Below are 20,954 nucleotides of genomic sequence, written 5' to 3'. Positions count from 1 at the left end.
CTAATTGGTTTATACTGTAATATTTATATTAGTAATGAATTTGCAATATTATGTTCTCAATTTTTGTTTATAATATGTATTTTTCGTCAAGAAAACGAAATCAAAATGATGGAATAATAATCTTTGTAAAAAATGGTTTGATAGCTCACTTGAATATGGTTTTGACGAGTGTAATATTTTAAGTTCAATAGTCCTTATAGAAAATAAACCAACAGTGTATTACTGCGTATCAGGTCACCTTCTAAAAATATTAGTGGTTTTATAATTTTTACATCAAAACATTTAAAACTAATGCTTTAATTCTTGATAATGATAATGCATCAACGAATGTCGCGTGTAGACACGATATGTATATTACAGGGGTGGCCAAATCACGGCTCGCGAGCCGCATGCGGCTCTCGTCACAGTCGTATGCGGCTCGCGGTCTTATTTACAAAAACCAAAATATTTTAATTTTTTTTGTATACATTTATAAAAAAATGTTTTTATTGTATTTATTTAAGGCTTTAGTATTATAGTGGATAGAATATAGATTAAATCAAACAAAAAAAAAAATTAATTAATATGAATAATAAATTAAAAAATTAAACATTAAGCTAATTTTGTTTGCGTGGTATTTTTTTCGTGTCTACTTTTTTAGTAAGCTTCTTAAGATCTGGTTGAATTGATGTAAAAGCAGTTCTTAGTAATTCTGTAAGATGATCATCAGTCAAATTATTTGAACGATATTTTGACTTAATTATTTTCATTGTTGAATAAAGTGATTCACATGAATACGTCGTTCCAAAAATTGATATCAATTTTACCGCGCAGTTTTTAATATTTGGATATTTTAATATAGAAATATGCTTCCAAAATTCCAATATAGAGGGACAATTGTTTATAAACTGCTTAAGACCTTCATCTTCTAATAACTCCAAGAGTTCTATTTCGAGATCCGCTTTATTTGTGATGATAATTTGGCTCTTGATATAATTTTATTAATACATGTGGCTCGCGTACATAGTCATGTTGGCCACCCCTGGTATATTATATAATGATGACGCCACGACGACGAAGGTGCTACTTGTGAATATTTTTCGAAGTTCCGAATTAACAAATATGTGTCCTATTAGCCCACGTAGATTCTTTGAGAATCACCAGAATTGGACTGTCATAATGTAAAATTTGACAAACCTTTTTTTCATGAATTGTAGTATACCGTCGTATAGCCCTACAATTTTGATATGATGAGACAGGCAGTGGCGTACATTCAATTTTCTTATTGAGGGGGTTACATTTTATACATATGTTTATTGAAGTGTTTCACGTTTTACCTAATGCAATAGGTACATTCAAAGACCACAGTTAAAATATTCAGAATTCACACTATCATATTTGTAATAATAGGCACTTTTATTAGAAAATTGAAAACAAATTATGTACAAAATAATTTAATAGACACATTTAATAAGTATTTAGAACACTATTAAAAATAAAATATATCAATAAACATATTATATATATATTTATTCAGTTATATAATGACATGACGTCTAATTTACCAATAAAAAAATGTATTAGGGTAGAGTAAACCAAATGTTCTAAGAATTTAAGACTGCCTATCAAGAAATTAAATCATAAAATTGACCTACTTTTTAGATTACTATTGCAAAATTGCCTATTGGTGCAATATAATATCATAACACTGATTAGACCGTCACGAACAAGCGACAAGGAATCAAATAATAAATTAATAAAGCTAACATTATAAAATATGTTCTACTGAACGCAAATTTGCTATGATGTTGATGTACGTTAGTAAGACATGCAACACATGCAGGTATATATGTATAAGGTATAACGTCCTCTTAAGTTCTTATGTTAATTAATAATTTGGAAATAAACTAATTAGTTAAAAAGTTTCAACAAGTTAACTTTTTAACTTATCTCAATTTTTTTTTATATAAGTTTATTTGATTAGTTGTGTATTTATATAAATATTATATTTCGCCGCATCGGACGAACCGCACTACGGCAGAACAGCATGGTCAAAATAGAAATCGCACTCGTCGCACTCGTGTAGAGGGACACGGCGTAAATGTGTAATTTATAAATAATATATTCTTTGTATAAAAATATAAAGCCCACCAAAAAATCTGACTATACTAAAAATCATTTAATTATTATTTATACGGACATCAATAAATATTTAGAAAAATCAACTATATAGAAAGGTAAATAAATCTCCCATTACTATTGAATGGAAAAAACAATAAAATAATTTTGAATGGCTTTCATCGATGAAATTAGGAAACTAGTTAACAACACAGACTAATATCTCGCTGTTTCTAAGTACATATTTAACGAAGAAATTCACACTAAATCGATACCGGTTATCGTGCTATATAAATCTTAAATAAACATTAGTAATTAATATTTCCATTAAGCTCGTATCTAAGCTAACTGATGATAAAATATATGTTTTTACGTATAATGAAACATAATAATATGATATGAACAGTACTCATAAATCACTTACGCTGAATAGTTTACTACTAAACAATATTATATTATTATATGGGCATGATTGTAAATTGTGGTAAAACGCGGTTGCCGATTGTTTAATTTGGTTTATATCAAAATATGTTAAGGAAAATATAATATATTATTATTATGTGACGTGGATGACGTGTTGGTTGTTGATATAATATGCATTTTAAGTTTTTTACAATAAATATTTAAAAACGACATCTGTGCAGTCTGTGTGGTTTGTACTTTAATAATTAAAACGTGTTTGGGTTTTTTTTTTGTTTGAAGACCCATACAAGCATTACGAGATGATGATCAATTTGCGTAATCCTACAGGTAATAACTATACCTACTTAATTTATCATTGAGTCACATTAACATGGTTATCCTAACCGCATGCAATTTTTTTAATTACCTACCAAATGCCGGGCGTGATCAAAATTCAAAAGATACCAGGATTTTTTTTAATAAACCTCATTAACACAATACCTTTTATTAAGTAATACATTTATTTTTTATTAAAATAAAAACGATGATATGCTTAATTGAAAATTTCTGTAAAATATTATAATAAAATAAAAAAACATGTTCAATACATTTTAATACATATTAAGTAGATATACTTATGTGAATATGTCAATCATATTTCAATATCGGTATTGATATAATGATATATAATAATAATGTATAATCTCATTAATCTGTATTATATAAGTAAACATATAATATTTTATTTATATATATTGTTTATGAAGATGACCTTTTGGTGTTTGGTTTAAAGGTCATTATAAATAATTAATATCATTATAATATTTATTTAATAAATATATATTATACATTATTATTATTTTATGATTTGAACGAATGAACAATGCGAAACAGTAAAATATTGTAACCATATACACACAATAAATACATCGTATTATGATATCATTCTAAATAAAATTTGAATAATTTAATATAATAAATAATAATATCGACGATTCAAGGAAAATAAGATTCAAATCATTGACGATTGATGAACACCAAAATAAGCAATAAAATGTATCATTAATCATAATATAGGTATGTACTATATACATAATAATATAATATACATACATATATATATATATAATATATTAGTATTGATATTATTTTTAGTATTGCCACCTATAATATAATCATCTACTGTTATTTTAAACATAATATCATATTATCATGTATATTATTATAAATTATAACACTTATTTGCCGTGAGAATAATAATCTGTAGCAAAAAAACGAGGAATTACGGAAGTCACTCTGTTTCATGTACATCATGGTTCATGTATAATATATAAATATAGTATTATAATATTAGTAAATACCACATCGTTGGATAGGTTATTGTAAATTTTAATACCGTGAGTCCGTGAATATTGAATTTGAGTTCAATAATAAACCGTTGTATACAAAATACGATTCTGAAAGGAACTAATTTACTTATCCATTTAAGCATTTTTATTAGTATAATACGGTAGATTAAATTTAATTTTTCCAAAAATATTGCATATTTTAATATTATAAAATAAGTAACAGCTCTTTAATAATTCTGATTACTATATAGAATTGTGAATTTGTACAATAATTTACATATTTACATGTACGGCTAGTCGGCTATACTTATTAACAATATTAGCTTTTTATAGAAAACACAACTTTCTCAGTACAAAGTTTGAATTAGGTATCAACATCAACACTACAAACAAATTTAATTTTGTAACTTTTATTTAGAATTTTTGATTTTTTATGCCATTTTTGGCCCTTTTGAGTAGTTTTTACTCTTTTATTAGTTATTTTTTTCGATATTTTTTAGTAAGTATTGTTATTTAAATAATTTTAAACACATTTTATGAATTTTTATTTAATTTTTGTCTTATAAATTGTTGTAAACTAATTAAAATAATTAAAAATTAAAAACTCCATTGTGTATAGAAAATAATAATATAATATGTAATGGTAAAATGTTAAGTACCTATAAATAATTATATTATAAGAAAAATTTATTTTCCATTAATATTCAATTTTATCAATATTTGAACTTCAAAGTTCATAGTTTGACTTTATTCTAAATTTTTTTTTATTACTTATAAGAATAAGAAAAACTCACTTGAAACCTTGCACAACATTTTTGTCCAGGCTTACAATTTTTTTATCAACATAAATAGAAAACTATAATAGGAAATTTGTATATATTTTATTTAGCGGAGCATTTATGCAGTTGAAGTGTATATTTAATATTTTAATGAATTAAAATTATAAATGAAAATTGTTCACGTTTTGATTTTTGCTTTTTGAATTTATGATACATGTAGGTAATTATAAATGTATATTCAATAGATATTTAAATGTAGGTACATAATTAATTAAAGAAAATGGCAGGTATTACAATAATTACAAAATAAAACGTCATCATATGAAAATGATATTTCACCAACAAATAGAATCAATATTGATAAATTTACATTTCATGTTTAAGCTTTTTCAGTAAATGATTACATAATTATTATATATTTTAAATTGTAAGTGTTTATTCATATAATAAAATTGGGTCACCAATTTACACTCTGCCGTCATTCCAAACGAGCCCCTAATATAGAACTAACTTTAGCAAAAATATAGTTATAGTTATAGGTTATATTATTAAACAATAATTATAAAAAATGTTCATAGAGTAATATGATATAGTAGCTATTAAGTTATAATAAATTGAAATTCGATACCGACGTAGGTACCATAGGCAGGTTATAATAGACCCATAATATTATAAATTACAATATATTAATTATATTAGTATTATTTCAAATATTTCAATACATTATCATTTACTAGTCATTACTATAAATCAGATAATCGTTTTTATATTTCAATATTTAAAAATTCAAAACATAAATAAATATATTTTATAGACATTTCAATAACATTTAAACATTAAAATATACTTTTGTAGTTATAGATTTTTGAATAGTTTGTATACTTGCAAAATGTTGAAGCAGTATAGTAAATAATAATTCAAAATATTAAGTATTATTGATTTATTGATGACAGAATATTGTCAGTACTCAGCAATAGTCAATAGATACTTTGATAATAATGACAATTTTATACTAATTTTAATGCATATTATGTAATTATGTACATCCCCAAGTATTTAAAGTTAAATTGTAGTACCATCAACAAATTATCTCTTAATAAAATTAAACATTAAGCATTATGTATTCACATGAAAATTGTTAAAAATAAGTTTTTACTATATTATATTATATATTAAAAATTATATTATCTATTTAATACAGTGTACTTTCGATTATCCGCGGAATAAGGTGGCAGAGTATTCACCGATAAGTGAATTTTGCGGATAATCCGAAAAATTAAAATTATGAATTAAACGTATCAATAATTACCAAAAAGTATTAATATTTTTATTTATTATTAATAAATTAAGATTATTGTATTTTACGTTGTTATCAAGTAATTGGCTATTACAACCCAATTAAACCGAACCGATAATTATATATAATGTAAAGATAGGTATATATATATATTTTTTGAATACATAAAGGTATATTATGTAGTCGTGTAGATGATTCCCGTGCGGAAGACAACGAATAATTCGCAACGCGGATAGTCCACTTGTGGATAATCAAGAGTACACTGTACTTGTAAAATATGGTACATTCTCTAATCTCTATTTACATTTAAATCCAAGCCATAGTCAATACTTTAAGAATATAACACAAACATGATAGTTGTCTTGATTTCACCAATATACAGCATAAGAAATTTGATTTCAGCAGTTCCAAGTACTTTTTTGATTTTTATTTTCTAATATTTTAAATTGCAATATCTAATTTATGTATGCATAACATAGACAATTCAAACATTGTATAAAATTCATATGAAACCGTAAATAATATTTTTACTTTTAAGTTTAATAATAGCTTAATTCACTCTATTATTTAGGTTTTTATACAAAGCAACAAAATTGGAACTGTTTAACACAAATTAGGTATGTCATAAATTTGTAAAATATAGTCTGTGTCACACATGACTACGTGAGTGAAGTGTCTTTAGTCTTCTAAATAATGCTTTACAAAAATGTAGTACAATAAAAACAATTAAACATATTAAAAAATATTGCAACATCTAATAACTATTCATCAACTAAATTCCAATTTTTCATACCTCATGAAGCTCTGTAAATTTATTTATTTTTATTGATAACCTCGAAGAACTGTGATAGGTAATAGCATAATTACAAAGAACATTGTGTTACTGAAATAGGAAAGACTATGATAACAATATTAATATGTTACTCATAATTTATTATTGAACTAGTTGCATTAGGATATTTTGTAATAGCAAACGAGAATGCCCAACTATAGTTACAACCATATTGCCAATGCTAGTATTAAAATGTGTGGACAAGATTGTATAGTTGCCATAAGTACGGTTTAAAGCAATTAGGTATGTTTTGTAAACAAATTAATTGGAAATAAAAGTATAAGCAATAAACATTGCTTAAGCATTTAAATGGTACTTTTCTTGGTATCAAAAATAGGTGTTTAACTGTCAATAGTTGGCAGTGACTAACAAGTTTAGGTACATATAATGCAAATTACGAAAATTATTATAAGAGTACCAATATATTGTACAATTTCTTTTATTAAAAATATTGGGTATTTTTGATAAAAGAATTACTTTATTAAATATAATTTAATAAAATATTTACTTATTATACTTATTATACTCATTGTAATTATTTATTTGCTTTAATTTAATTAAAAAAATTATCTGTCTTTATTTGAAAATCTAATCATAACTTAGCTTACAAATAACAGTTAATATTTTAATATATACAAGGAGAAAGAAAATTTATTTAAAAATAAAAATTTATTTAGAATTTGCATTTTGACAAATTATAAAAAAAATATATTAACAGGATATAATAATCAATATTTGCCTTCTTTATTATAAAATGTTATTATTACATAAAAGAACGTTATATTAATATTACTTTCATGTATTCGCTTTTCAAGAACATAACATAATTTATGTTTCACAGTTCACTTTTATTATCATTAATTTAACAACAAATTTGAACACAGTAAATAAATTTACTATGCTACATGCCTACATAATATTTAAAATATGAAAACAAATACAGATTTAAATATTATAATTACTTATTGAGTAAACAAATTATTTGAGATGTTTTTTTAACCAATTTAAAATCATGATAAAAATAAATTAACAATAAAAAAAAGTTTAACTATGAATCACAATTTAAGATAATACCATCAACCATCAACCTATACACAGGTAGTCAAATTAAATCACTAAAACAGATGGTTTCTTGACTACAAGAGCTTGTGACATGGTGTGAGTGCACAATTTAAGTAATTTAAGTACAAAAAAAAAAAAATTGTAAAATGCTATATGATTTTGGTTAGGACTTTTAGTGTTTTAATGACAAGTACATTTTGTTCTTTATCATTTTCTTTTCGGGATTGATTCTCTTTAATAATAACGCTATAATCCTAACCAATTGTTCAGAGCTTAAATTAGAACGATTCTTAAATTTAGTCACAAGTTGAGTGGTAGTTATTGGTTTTCGTGACAAATATCTACGAACAGCCTCCTCAGTTATTCCATGAGTATCAGACATAGTAACTGGTGAAAAATCAACTTTAGCTTTTTTCTGGGTAGGCTCCATACTAAAATGAAAATATAAGTTTTAGTTAACAGTAAGGTATGCAATACAAAATGTTAATATTACCTTTGATTAGATGAATCGCCTGACAAACCAATGAGATCACCAACATTATTCTTCATTCCATCTAGATTAAATGGTCTTTTTCTACTAATTGGCTCACTGTCTATATCTGAACTATCTACAGAACTATCACTGTCTGAATCTTCAAATAAAAAATAAAAAATATATGACAATAAGCTATTTGACTTTTCGTATTAGTTAACAAATTAAATTTGAGAAAATACTTGATATAAAATAAATTAATTACCTGATTCTTTTTTAGATTTTTTGTCAGTAATTTTCTTTTTTTTCTTATTTGGTGAAGATTGTTTAGGTTTATTTTCTTCTTTTTTGATCTTATCTTCTTCTTCCACATCAGTGTTATTTTGCTCATCTTTATTTTCTTCCTTTTTCTCTGCGTCTTCATCTTCGTCTTCATCTGATGTCAATAGACTTTTTAATGCCTTTTCTTCTGACACTCCCTGCATTTCTTTAGTAACTTTAGCTTCGTCATCTGATACACTATAGAAAAAATTATAAATATTAAATTTTAGATTCACAATGTAAAAATACTGCAAAATAATTACTCGTCTGAAGAATCTGATATATAATCCAACTCTCTGCCCTCTTCATCACCATCATCACTTTCTTCAGTTGCTGATTCATCAGAACCTTTTGACTTTTTTTTTGGTTTAGCTTTGACTTTGCTTTTTTCTATAAAATAATAATTTCATGATTATATTTTGAAAATCATAAATCAGCAACTATTGTTAAATTACAAACATTTATCAAAATAAAATTGCTATTTTTCATAAAAATATCCTTTTTTAAGTTATTTATTATTAAATGAAAACGTAACGATAATGAATATTAAAGTTTTTAGATTTCTGAAACATTTTGAAAATTCTAAATTTCTGATATTAAAATAAATGATTACACGGGATACATAGGTAAATTATAAATTTTTATCAAATGAAGATTGCCTTACGTTTTTGTTTCTTTTTCTTTTCAATTTTTTCCTCGTCCTGTTCTTCTTCTTCGGACTCATCTTCTTCACTTTCCTCCCATTCTTCCATTTCAGATATTTTGAGTTCTAATATAAAATTGACCAAAATATATCAATAATAGCATTTATATTATCTAAATAGTAGTTAAGTTTTTAAAACCTTTGCTTTTACGACTTTTTGCTGTTTTTTTCCCTTTAGTTTTATCATCTTCATCAATTTCTTCCTCTTCTTCATTTTTAAGCCTCTTTTGTACCATGAGAGTAAAATGATTCAAAACTTTATTGCGCCTGTGTATTTATTTATTTATATAATTATAATATATACTGTAATTAACTTATAATTTTCTAATATAATACCTTCCAAATTCTTCTTCTGCTTCTTCAGAAGTTAATGTTTTGTAACGTTGTACTGGTTGAAAGTTATACCATTCTTCTAGTTTATGTGCAATGATTATACCATCTTCTCCGTGAGTAAACAAGTAATATGAAGAATTGTCAGTAATTCCACCTTCACGTACACCCCTAAATCTACAATAACCAATTATGTATTATCATATAAATAAATAAAAAAAAAACATACTTTTTCCCACCAACTTTCAATGTCCAAGGACTAGATTCTGATACTTTTTTGTTACCTCCATATCTTCTTTTCCTTGCTTCTTGTCTAGCTTCACGACCAAATTCACTTCCAGCCCCAAATCTAATATAAATTTAACATTAAAATGTATAACGTCATGATATTATATATAAAAAAAAAAACATTGAATAGGTACTTAGGCATATCTTCTTCTGCGATTTTTCCATCTACTTTATTCGTGTCTCTTTCCATTTTGGCATGAGACCACTTGTCAAAGTCAATGTTTAAGTTACTATTAAATTTCATCATCTGATATTTTACATCAGTTGTCCTATAAATTAATATAAATACAATTTGTTAAATTAGGTATGTGATGTTGTTAAGTAATTGTTTTTTTTCATGATATTAGTAAACTGTTACACATATAAACTATATAATTGGTTATATCGGATAAAAGCAATTGAATTATACATATTTTATTTTAAATAATGTAAAAAAAAATTTGAATGTAGAAAATTTGTTCTAATTTTATGTTTAAAATTAGAGTGAATTAACCTGTTATCAAATTTAACGGTAAGAATATTATCTGTGTTTTCTTGCTGGGTTTTTACAATAATATATTCATTTTGGCTGCAACCCAATTGCATGTCAAAAAAAATAAAGGTCCAAAGTGCATGCCGTCTACCCACAAGTTAATTTATCATGCACTTATGTGCATAACTTAAACTTTCTAATTAGGCAATTCAACTCAACGATACATATACATACATAATTTTATGACTATTTCATAGAAACTTATTTTATGGCTAATAGTTTATTTCCACCATCTATTTGGGTTGAATTTTTTAATTCTACAACGTGTACAACTAATGTTTGTGAATCATTCCATTCCAAATTTAATATCATGTTTTATTCTCTAAGTCCTAGTATATTTCAATTAGTCAATATTTTAAATCAAGTACAGTGTGATATACAGTTGACGCTGCTTATAAGACTCACTTTGGGACCAGCACAAAGTGAGTCTTATAACTGAATGAATCTTATAGGCAATGTGGGGGAAAAAAAATGTAATTACATATTTATGTATTTTATTTTACTACATATTTTGCTTTAGTGTAAATTTACTTTAATACATAAAATTACATATTACATACTTATTATTGAATAAATTTAAAAATTCTGATAAAAAAATTTAAATTATAATACATATTATAAAAATAATTATATATTAATAAGAAATTAAAAATGTATATATTGTTTATGAAAAAAATTTGTAATTTTGGTATATTTTGAGTTATACACTAATATTCTGAAAATATATTTCTCATACACATATTACAATAATTGTGAAAATGTGAAATGCGATAAAATTTGTTGTACATTCACACATTATAAAGAATAAATCAAAACCAGAAATAACCAAAAATGTTTATTTTTTACCATTTGATTTTACAAAATTTGAGTCTTATAACCGAATTTTTTATAATGTATTTGAATACATCCATATCGTTCCAGACAATTTTGAGACTATTGAACCTTATATCTGTGAGTCTTATAAGTGGCGTCCACTGTATACGTGAAAATGCGTAGTTCAAATTTAAATGATAAACGTTGAAAAATATTCGATAAAGAAAAATGTATAAGTTCAGTGATAACGCAATTACAAACTAATGGAATTAATATAATTTTATTTGTAGATAAATAAATAATATTTACAGTGTCAACTTCTTCCATATTTATATATTTTATTAAATGTAAGAAAAGCTTATTCTTTTAGTGAAAAAGTAAGTTAAATAATTACTTTATTCAGCAAAATTATGCAGGGCATGCAATTCAGATAAACTCCTTAATGAGGTGGAATGTAATTTAGACAGACCCCTCTAAGAGATGGCATGGAATTTGGACATTTCAATTTATGTTAATTTTTTGGCATGTAATATGGTTAATGCACCGATTCATTTTTAAGTAATGTATGAATACTAGACCAATTCACTCTAATATTTAAATTAACAAGACAAAATTGTAGGTACTGGACATACATTTTTCTATGTTAAATACTAATAAGATGGAAGGTATGATATGCTAAGTTATGATATGTAATATGAATAAAATGAAAATACTAAAAAAAATTGTAGAATATTACCTACTATAATAACTAAGAAGAAACTTTTTTACATAAGTTACAATTTATTTTGCAACCAAGTTATAAATCAGGTAATATAAAATCCTTAACACGTTGACTGCCACATGGCCGCCGGCGGTCATCTGTAATTCTCAAATTGTATGTATTTATGACCGCCGGCGCCCATAGTTTATCATTACTACCACGCCATATGACCACCGGCGACCATAAATGCATTTGGTTTTATATTATAAACTTTTCTATGGCGCTACAATAATGCACTAAAATAAGGACCGTGGCGTAGCGGGAATTATTACAATTTTTTTGTTGATATAATACGTTTTTTTCCCCCTTTTTTTCAATTTTTCTATTTTTTCAAATATTTGGGTATACAAATTTAGAATACATTGAAAAATATTATTGGCGTAAAACAAATACCAATTGAATGACCGCCGGCGGCCATGTGGCAATCAACGTGTTTAATTTTATTTAAAATAGATGTACTTAAGATACATTTTTGTTTGTTAGTAATCCCAGTATAACAACTTCATAATTGATTTTAAACACAACATCTATGGCAGATTATAATTGGGAATGAAGAAAAAAAGTATTATCAGATATTCAGATACAACAAAATTTTTTTTTTTAGTATTATTATAGTAATAGTGTTGGATGAATATTCTTCACTTATTTTAATACTTCAATTTTTTTTTACCATACTTATGACTATCCATGTGTAATTTATTGACATATGTACTGTTTATTGCTAACAATAGGTTTTATAATTTTGTATGCAAGTACTTAAATTAATAATATTAATTTTAAAATATTTAGGTACTTTATGTTTAGAAAAGATATAGGTATAAATCATCCATTATTTATTAATTAATAATTGTCAAGTTTTTTTTTAAATATAAGAAGAAAAATATTTTGGAAAGATAGGTACTCATTGGTTATTAGTTATTTTGGGCCTAAGGATCATTCATTGTAATTAATGGACTTGGCAAACATTGTTAGAGTTAATTTTTAATGGGTTTGTAACACATTGATAACAAAAAAAATCTTATCTAAAATGTACATTATATTTAATATTTTAACATGTACATAAATCAAGTTACAATATGTTTTTGGGATTATTAAAATGATTTATTAAATAAGGATGATCGTATAAACTAAAACAATAATTTTAAAACATATAATCTAGCTATTAGAGGACACCTACAAATTATAAAAACTACTAACACCAACAAGGTTTACATATACAAAATTGATAGTTGTACTTGTATGCAATGACAAAATAAATAAACATTTATAGCTGTATAATACTCACTTGGGTACCCTTAACGAGAATTCTTTTGTATTTACCATGGGTGACATGTAAGCAATATTGCTACTGCCGACTTTCTAAAATTTGTAAAAAAATGTTAAATCTATAGTAAAAGAGGTCGAATAATTATTAACTATGGAACTTACTTGTGAAAAACTCATCGTTGGCCGTCAAATATAAAATAATAAATTATTAGATTCGTACGTCGAGTCGTCGTTGTCACAAATACAAGTCATAAGCGTAAAGTCGCGTTAAACGAGTACACTACACTCAGCTCGGAGTTCAGACTGAACACACGCTAAATGTTATCTACGAACTCGTGATAAATCTCAAATCTTGGGATAACATGATACTGGTCGTAGCAGTGGTACCAACACCGCCGCTACCGGCCAAATAGATTAATTGACGACTAATCCACGAAATTAATATTCATGTACTCGAATTAGTGATTATAAAATAGAAAAAAGATTATGACTTCTGACTTTCTGAGTTGCCACTTGCCGGTGTACTATATTATAAACACATCGTCACCTGTCATCTTCTATATTCGTTGGGACGTCGGGTTATACACGTCCAAGTAATACATGATATATAAAAAAAAAATACAAATTTACAATGATACACGACGTCCTGTGCTGGTGCATCAGATATTCTAGTGTTCTCAAAACGTAATTCCTTAACCATGGATCGTAGAATTATTATTTTGTGGTCTGCGATAATGTTGATAATATCGAAACAACCCGGCATGTTCTTTCGAGTCCTATGTTACCTACTATATTAGTTACGTTATAAATGGACATGCATGTCGATAATAAATATAATATAATTTTCATGGACGATCCCTCTCTAAACTCTCCAGCCGAATCAAGTATATTATTATCTCCGAGTCGTGTTCTGTGCACAATAACCGCAGCCTCACGATCCGTGAAAAATAATACATATTATTGTTTATTTTTCATTCTGTTATCACTTGACCTATTGACAGTCGGGACTGCGTTCTGTGCAGTAAGTTCCCCTATCGTCCTATCTGTAATCCCGAATATGTCGACATGTCGAGGAGCTGCAGCTGATAACGCGACCCGACGTCGTCTCCGCCGCCGCCGACGATGAGTTTTTCATCCGTAAGTAGAATCCCATGATAATAACACAACTTTATCATGGTAATGAATTCGGGGCTATTTCGTGTATCTTTTATCATCAATCACGTTGCTTGTAATATTTTCACCGGTGATGAATGACAACAACAATAACACTACGATTATTGTTCCTTCGCCGCCGATCGCAGTGATACAACGCGGACAGTATCGTCGCGAAAGCCCCCCGGTGCCCGAGACAATGTTGTGCTCTGTCCGACGGTCGTAGTTGACGGTCTGCCCGGGACGACGTGACAAGTCGAGAGACGACCGCGCGATAGTTGCTCGATAAAATAGGTGCCATCCGTCCGTGATCGAGAGATCTCCCAGCCGCGATGTGCCACGCGTTTTCGTCGTCGACGTTCGCGTCTTGTCGCGCCCGGTCGTGATCGACAGCGTATTCTGTGTGTTCCGCAGCTGACCGGCCGAGATGTGACAGACGCCCGACCGGTATGAACGCGGCGGCCGACGGTTACGGTTCGTCGTGCATCATGTCCATGAGCTTGGACGGCTGTGGCAAGGAGCAGCTCAAGACGCAGTTCGTCACCAGGGAAGGCGTTTACAAGCTGCTGACGTTGGCCACGTACTCCCGGCCGAACCGCATCGGCTACAACGTGCAGACCAACACGTCCGTGCACGTGTCGTTTGTCGGCTACTCGTCGTCGGATACCAACGGCAACAACGACCGCATGTGCTTCAATATCGGACGGGAGCTGTACGTTTTCTACTACAAAGGAACGAAAAAGGTGAGTGATCTCAGTTCCGTTTCACTCGTTACAGTCAGGTGTATAGTATAGGTAGCTCTACATCGAGGTTTAAGAAGTCTCTATGTCCTTAAGACTCCAATTTTTTTTTATGTTATCTAAGAGCTTGTTTGATTTTGTTCATTGTGGTTGGCAAAAGCTCGACATTCAGATAGTCCTTAATTTTAAGTATATTTTCAAGTCAGTTCAAACAATCATATAGGCACAACTTTTCTAGTATAGGTTCTACTATTTAACATGAATAAATTAGTATAATTAAAAAAATATGTAATATAATATGTATATATTTAAACTTTTTATTTGTATTATTTACAGGGAGCAGATTTAACTAAACCCATAGATAAGAAATTATATAAAGGAATAAGTCCTACATGTCATGACTTCAATTCAACTGCAACAACTGAAGACTCACTACCATTAATTGTGGGGTTTTCAACAGGATTATTACAACTAATTGACCCTGTTAGAAAAGATGTTAGCGTATTATTTAATGAAGAGGTAAGCAATATACTTTTGTAGTTAATTTAAATATTATATTTCACATATTTTTAAGTACTGGTTATTATATGATATGTAGAGTTTAAATTGGCTATTTTGTATAGTATTATAGTAGAATGTGTTTAGTAGGTCATCAGTTAATACACATATACCAAGTTGTATGACAAATTGATTAATTTGATGGTTCAATAAAATTTAATAGACCAATCATGGTTAAAGGACCATTAGCTCAATATTTATTTATTAAATGTCGAGCTAAATGTTTAGTGATTGTTCATGAAACTCGGCAATAAAATCTTAAGTCCCAGCTGAATTTCCTATCTTTTTTGTGTATCATGTTTTATACAACCTATCAATTAATGGGACCAAACAATGTGGTCCTTTGAATGTTGCATTAATAGGTCATTAATATGCATACCCATATGTGTGCTGTCTTCTTATGTATTGTGTAACAAATTGTATGTTTAGAAGAATCCATTTTACTTGATTATTTTAATATTGGAGTGAATTTTCCTATGTTCAAATTTAAAGATTGTTATGTTTATTAGGACACCTCAAATGGTTTTTTGGTAATATTTTCACCTTTAAATTTGATAATAATAATAAAATGCTAGGTATACATATAATTTACTCTAATATTAAAAATAACTGTGAAATGGATTCTTTTGAACATTAAATTGTTTATATTATATGTTAGTAAGACAGACTACTTATGTGAGTATTCCTCTTTAATAATTTATATTGTATTATTTTTTTTTTCTAGAAAATCATTGATAAAACGAAAGTCACATGTGTCAAATGGGTACCAAATTCAAAACATTTATTCCTTGCATCACATGCTAGTGGTCAGTTATATTTGTATAACGAAACATTTACATGTGGTACAACAACGCCAAGTTATCAACAAGTGAAATCCGGTGAAGGTTATACAGTACATACATGTAAAACAAAAAGCACGCGAAATCCAATGTATCGATGGTTAATTGGCGGCGACTACAACAGCATCAATGAGTTTGCATTTTCTCCATGTAGTCTTTACTTAGCAGTTGTTTCCCAGGATGGATTTCTCAGAGTATTCCATTATGATAAAATGGAACTGATTGGAATGGCTCGAAGCTATTTTGGTGGATTTCTTTGTGTTTGTTGGTCACCTGATAGTCGGTAAATAAAATATTACATATTATAAATTAATAAATTAAAATATTAAGTCAGAAAAATTGTATTGGCTTTTCTATATGGAATGTTGCATAAAACAATTGTAAATTAATGTTAATTAACGTTATTGGATAAATTAAACCATATTTTATTTAATAAATTTTGTTGTCAGTTCTGTAAAATTACCATACCAAAATTGAACTTGTAAGATACAGGTCAAATAACAAATTAAATTACAGAACCAGTAAACTATTTTGTGTTCAAGCAATACCCAGCTTTATTTACAGATAAATCGCTACAGAATGTTTATGCAATCCACCCATAATATCTTTAGAAATTCCACTCCAAATTATAAACAAAATATTTTTGGTCTATTATAGACAATACCGATATAATACCATAGTAATAGTACCTAACCCAGCAAAATGGAACAATTTCAATTATTTTTAAAAATACAACATTATTTTATTTTAATGTTGTTGTCTGTGTATAGAAAATAGAAATAACTAACAAGTATAATAATACTGAACAAATATTATTTTTAGATACATAGTGGTCGGAGGAGAAGATGATTTGGTTACTGTTTATAGTATTTCTGAGAATAGAGTCATAGCCCGTGGTCAAGGACATCATAGTTGGGTTAGTGTGGTGGCGTTTGATCCATACACAAGTACACCACCGTCCATGGAACCATGTATACCAGGATACTACAGACTAGGTTCAGTTGGGCATGACACACAAATGTGTTTATGGGACATTACTGATGACATATTACATCATGTAACATTAGTGTCGCCGCTTCCTGTGATATCTAAACAAAACGGTGTTATGAATAATGTGAAACACAATGTTAATGCTAATAATGTACAAAAACAAACTCAAGACCCTATGCGGTTGATTGGTACTACTGCTTGTCCACGTTTTGATCAGTGTCCACGACTTGAACCATTAATATGTAAGAAAATTGCTCATGATCGATTGACAGCTTTAATTTTTCGGGAAGATTGTTTTGTAGCTGCTTGTCAAAATGGATATGTGTACACTTGGGCTCGTCCTGGAACAATTGTAAGTTTTGAATCGAGTACAAATCGTTTAAATTTAAAAATAAATACTTTAATATATTTATACAAAATGTTTTCTTTTTCCAGACAAGCCTCAATGCACATTTGGTTTCAGATCCAAATTCCATCATGTCATCATTAGATCTACCTTCATTAAATCCTACATCTGCAGTGTAATGAATAATTTACTGCAAGTAATACGATACTCGTTTATTGAAATTATGATAATTTTATGTTCTGTTATATTTATAACCAAAATAAGTGAAAAATTGACAAGCAAAAGGTGATAATTAAAAAAAAAAAAATAACAATTATAGTTCAAATGAATAACTTATTATTATCGTACTTTAGAATAGTAATTACATTTTAAAATAACAAATTGAATTAAAACAAAAACAAATAGGCTGTGATCATTTATTAATATTGTCAGCTAATCTAATAAAAAATCTTTTTATATCTTAATGGGAATTGTAAAATATGAAAGAAATATTTTATAAAGACCATAGGTATATTTTATTTTGTATGTTTTTCTTTGATCAGATCTGTTTTAATACTTGTAATCAGGACTTTTATTGTCTTGTATTCAGATATATTGTGTTCAGTCTTTCATTTTCTCCCTTAAAATTATATGTGAGTAATATTTTTCATGTTCAAAAGTTTTGATTATATACCCCGATAAAACAGACAATATAATTATTTTGATAACAATTGCGCAGTTAATGTGTTGTAAAATGGTTTATTAAATATTATTAAAGACTGTAAAGCCCAAGCATCTATGTGAGTAAAAAAAACAATAATAATAATAATAATTATAACTTAAATAACAAACAAACTTAACAAACTTTTACATTTTTTTATTATTTACAAACACAACTACATTAAATAAGTAAAATAAAAAATAGATCAGAAATGGATTATATTGATTATTTATTAAAATAAATTTATCATTACCATTGTACATAAATATTATTTGTACTAGACAATTTAGACTGATCCTAAATAAAACATGCTAAAATGTAAATATATAAATAAGTATCTTTATTAGTTTTATAGTATAAGATCATTTTGATTGACTGGTAGGATTATTATACATAAATGTATCTGTACAAAAATATTATATAAAACAAGTTTTCATTTTGTAATAGTTTAATTATTTATACCATTATTAAATCCAATTTGAATTTATTTTCATACCACCTTATTGACTGAGTTATATTTTTTTCATATTATATTTCATTACTGTTACTTTTAATATGACATCAATGTTTGTATTGTAAGAAAGGACATAAATTAAAATGCAGTTGTAACTAGAAATGGTAAACACGCCAAAATTGTGGGTTAGACAACTTAAAAAACCAACTTTTTAATCTCTAAAACTACCACTTATAACTGGTTTTTTTATGCTAGAAAACTGTTTCTATTACATTTTATCTTTTATCGTACTTAAACATAAAATGTTGTCACATTCCATAGTCTGTTATATTATTTTAAAATAATTTCTATGTGTGCTTAGCTAGTCAAAATTCTACTATGAACAGCTGTACCTTTACTTTTCTTCTTTTTTTTTTATATTGCAAGGGTAATTTTTGTCTTGATTGAATATTTTAATTGATTAGTATTATCTTATGATTTTTTTTTTTTTTTTAAAGAATATGATATAATATTTTACTAATCATTTTTGTATACTTTTAATATAATTTTAGTTCAATAATTATTTAAAAATCATTTAATTGTTCTTATTTGTTGGATAATTTTATGGCCAATATATATATTTTATATTATATTATTAAATTACTTACTCATTGCATTCAGTAAAAAACATTTAGTTGTTACATACATATTATAAGTTACTTTTATGTGTACGAGAAACATTTTTTTTAACTACCTACCTTGTGTTAGTGATTTTAAATCAAAATTCTTTACATTTTTCATAACAAAATATATAACCTATAAGGTAGTATCTTGTTACTAATAGATTAAATTATATTTGTTTATTATTAAACTTAAATATAATGTAATCAAACCATATTAATTAATTGAAAATTAATTATTTTTAATTTAAAAAAATTGTAAATTTTTAATTTCAATCAATATAAATTATTATTTTTTTATATATATATACCTGTATATAAAATAAGACTTATTTAATTTTTAAATGGATTATTTGAAAGCAATTGGAATACTATCAATATATCAATTAATATTCTTTTGAAATGTAATATTATGATGTAGATGATAATATGTTATTTTATTATGTATTATGGTTTAAAGTTATTATATGTCTTTTTGTATTATTAAAAACATTTAAAATGAAAATTATACTATACAGAAACGTTTTGTTTATTATTTAGTTATATGCTGTGCTCGAGCACATACAGATCCGTACGTCAAATATTTATATATTGACATAATGTAACTTAGTTACATTGTTTAGTGACTTGAAATTTGGCTACATTACCTCAAATCAATATGGTTTTTATTATTCCTTAATCTTCTTGGACATTAGGACATTGTAGCAAAATCTGAAGTGGATTTAAGAAATATATAAATGGTTTGATTTTTTTACTTTGAAAAATTAAAACAAGATTAAAAATTAAAAACTTTGAGTTATGTCAATCAGTCAACATTTACAGAAACAAAAACTAAAAACTACTACAATCTGAATATTTTTTTTTTATTTCGACGGTTGACAGTCTTATAATGTTGTATACATTAACCAAACAAAAAATGGATACCTTATTTCCTTTATCTATGATACCTACTACAAGTACTATAATGTTATGGACATTATATTACTTGTATTATATTTGCACCACAAATTATAGGGTCAACTAGTAAAAAATATTGTATATTTTTTGTTTAAAAGTGGTATAATTTCTAATTTCGAGTACCGGGATGATTAAAACACTTAATTATTATCGTTTGATATATTTAATTAATTTTTTTTTTCCAACAAGCAGAGCCAATAATAATATAATTTAATATCTATGCTACAATTTTTTATGAATTGACCGCATTACCGTA

General features: G+C 26.8%; 2 protein-coding genes across 2 annotated transcripts; one reads left to right on the top strand and one right to left on the bottom strand.

Moving 5' to 3' along the window:
• Positions 1-2,572: 2,572 nt before the first annotated feature.
• On the top strand, positions 2,573-19,905 carry LOC132924176 (WD repeat-containing protein 20). The gene is made up of 6 exons (XM_060988317.1): positions 2,573-2,847; positions 14,870-15,198; positions 15,532-15,714; positions 16,478-16,875; positions 17,415-17,934; positions 18,018-19,905. The coding sequence occupies exons 1-6, from the start codon at positions 2,820-2,822 to the stop codon at positions 18,105-18,107; spliced, it is 1,548 nt and encodes a 515-aa protein (XP_060844300.1). The 5' UTR covers positions 2,573-2,819; the 3' UTR covers positions 18,108-19,905.
• Positions 7,479-13,753, bottom strand: LOC132924177 (general transcription factor IIF subunit 1-like). The gene is made up of 11 exons (XM_060988318.1): positions 13,466-13,753; positions 13,323-13,396; positions 10,067-10,201; positions 9,874-9,993; positions 9,651-9,821; positions 9,454-9,581; positions 9,276-9,380; positions 8,875-9,001; positions 8,556-8,809; positions 8,312-8,450; positions 7,479-8,249 (listed from the first exon to the last, which is right to left on the bottom strand). The coding sequence occupies exons 1-11, from the start codon at positions 13,478-13,480 to the stop codon at positions 7,991-7,993; spliced, it is 1,527 nt and encodes a 508-aa protein (XP_060844301.1). The 5' UTR covers positions 13,481-13,753; the 3' UTR covers positions 7,479-7,990.
• Positions 19,906-20,954: the final 1,049 nt, after the last annotated feature.

Source organism: Rhopalosiphum padi, chromosome 3 (assembly GCF_020882245.1).
Source record: "Rhopalosiphum padi isolate XX-2018 chromosome 3, ASM2088224v1, whole genome shotgun sequence".
Taxonomy (NCBI): domain Eukaryota; kingdom Metazoa; phylum Arthropoda; class Insecta; order Hemiptera; family Aphididae; genus Rhopalosiphum; species Rhopalosiphum padi.
This window is presented reverse-complemented; position numbering and strand designations above follow the sequence as displayed.

Bases quoted from the DNA above. Each gene is read 5' to 3' on its own strand.
- LOC132924176 (XM_060988317.1), top strand. From the start codon at position 2,820: ATGATGATCAATTTGCGTAATCCTACAG. The intron at 2,848-14,869 runs GTAATAACTATA...TGTGTTCCGCAG, and splicing joins CAATTTGCGTAATCCTACAG to CTGACCGGCCGAGATGTGAC. The intron at 15,199-15,531 runs GTGAGTGATCTC...TATTATTTACAG, and splicing joins ACTACAAAGGAACGAAAAAG to GGAGCAGATTTAACTAAACC.
- LOC132924177 (XM_060988318.1), bottom strand. The intron at 8,451-8,555 runs GTAATTAATTTA...TTTTATTTGAAG, and splicing joins AAAATCTAAAAAAGAATCAG to ATTCAGACAGTGATAGTTCT. The intron at 8,250-8,311 runs GTAATATTAACA...TTTTCATTTTAG, and splicing joins GGCGATTCATCTAATCAAAG to TATGGAGCCTACCCAGAAAA.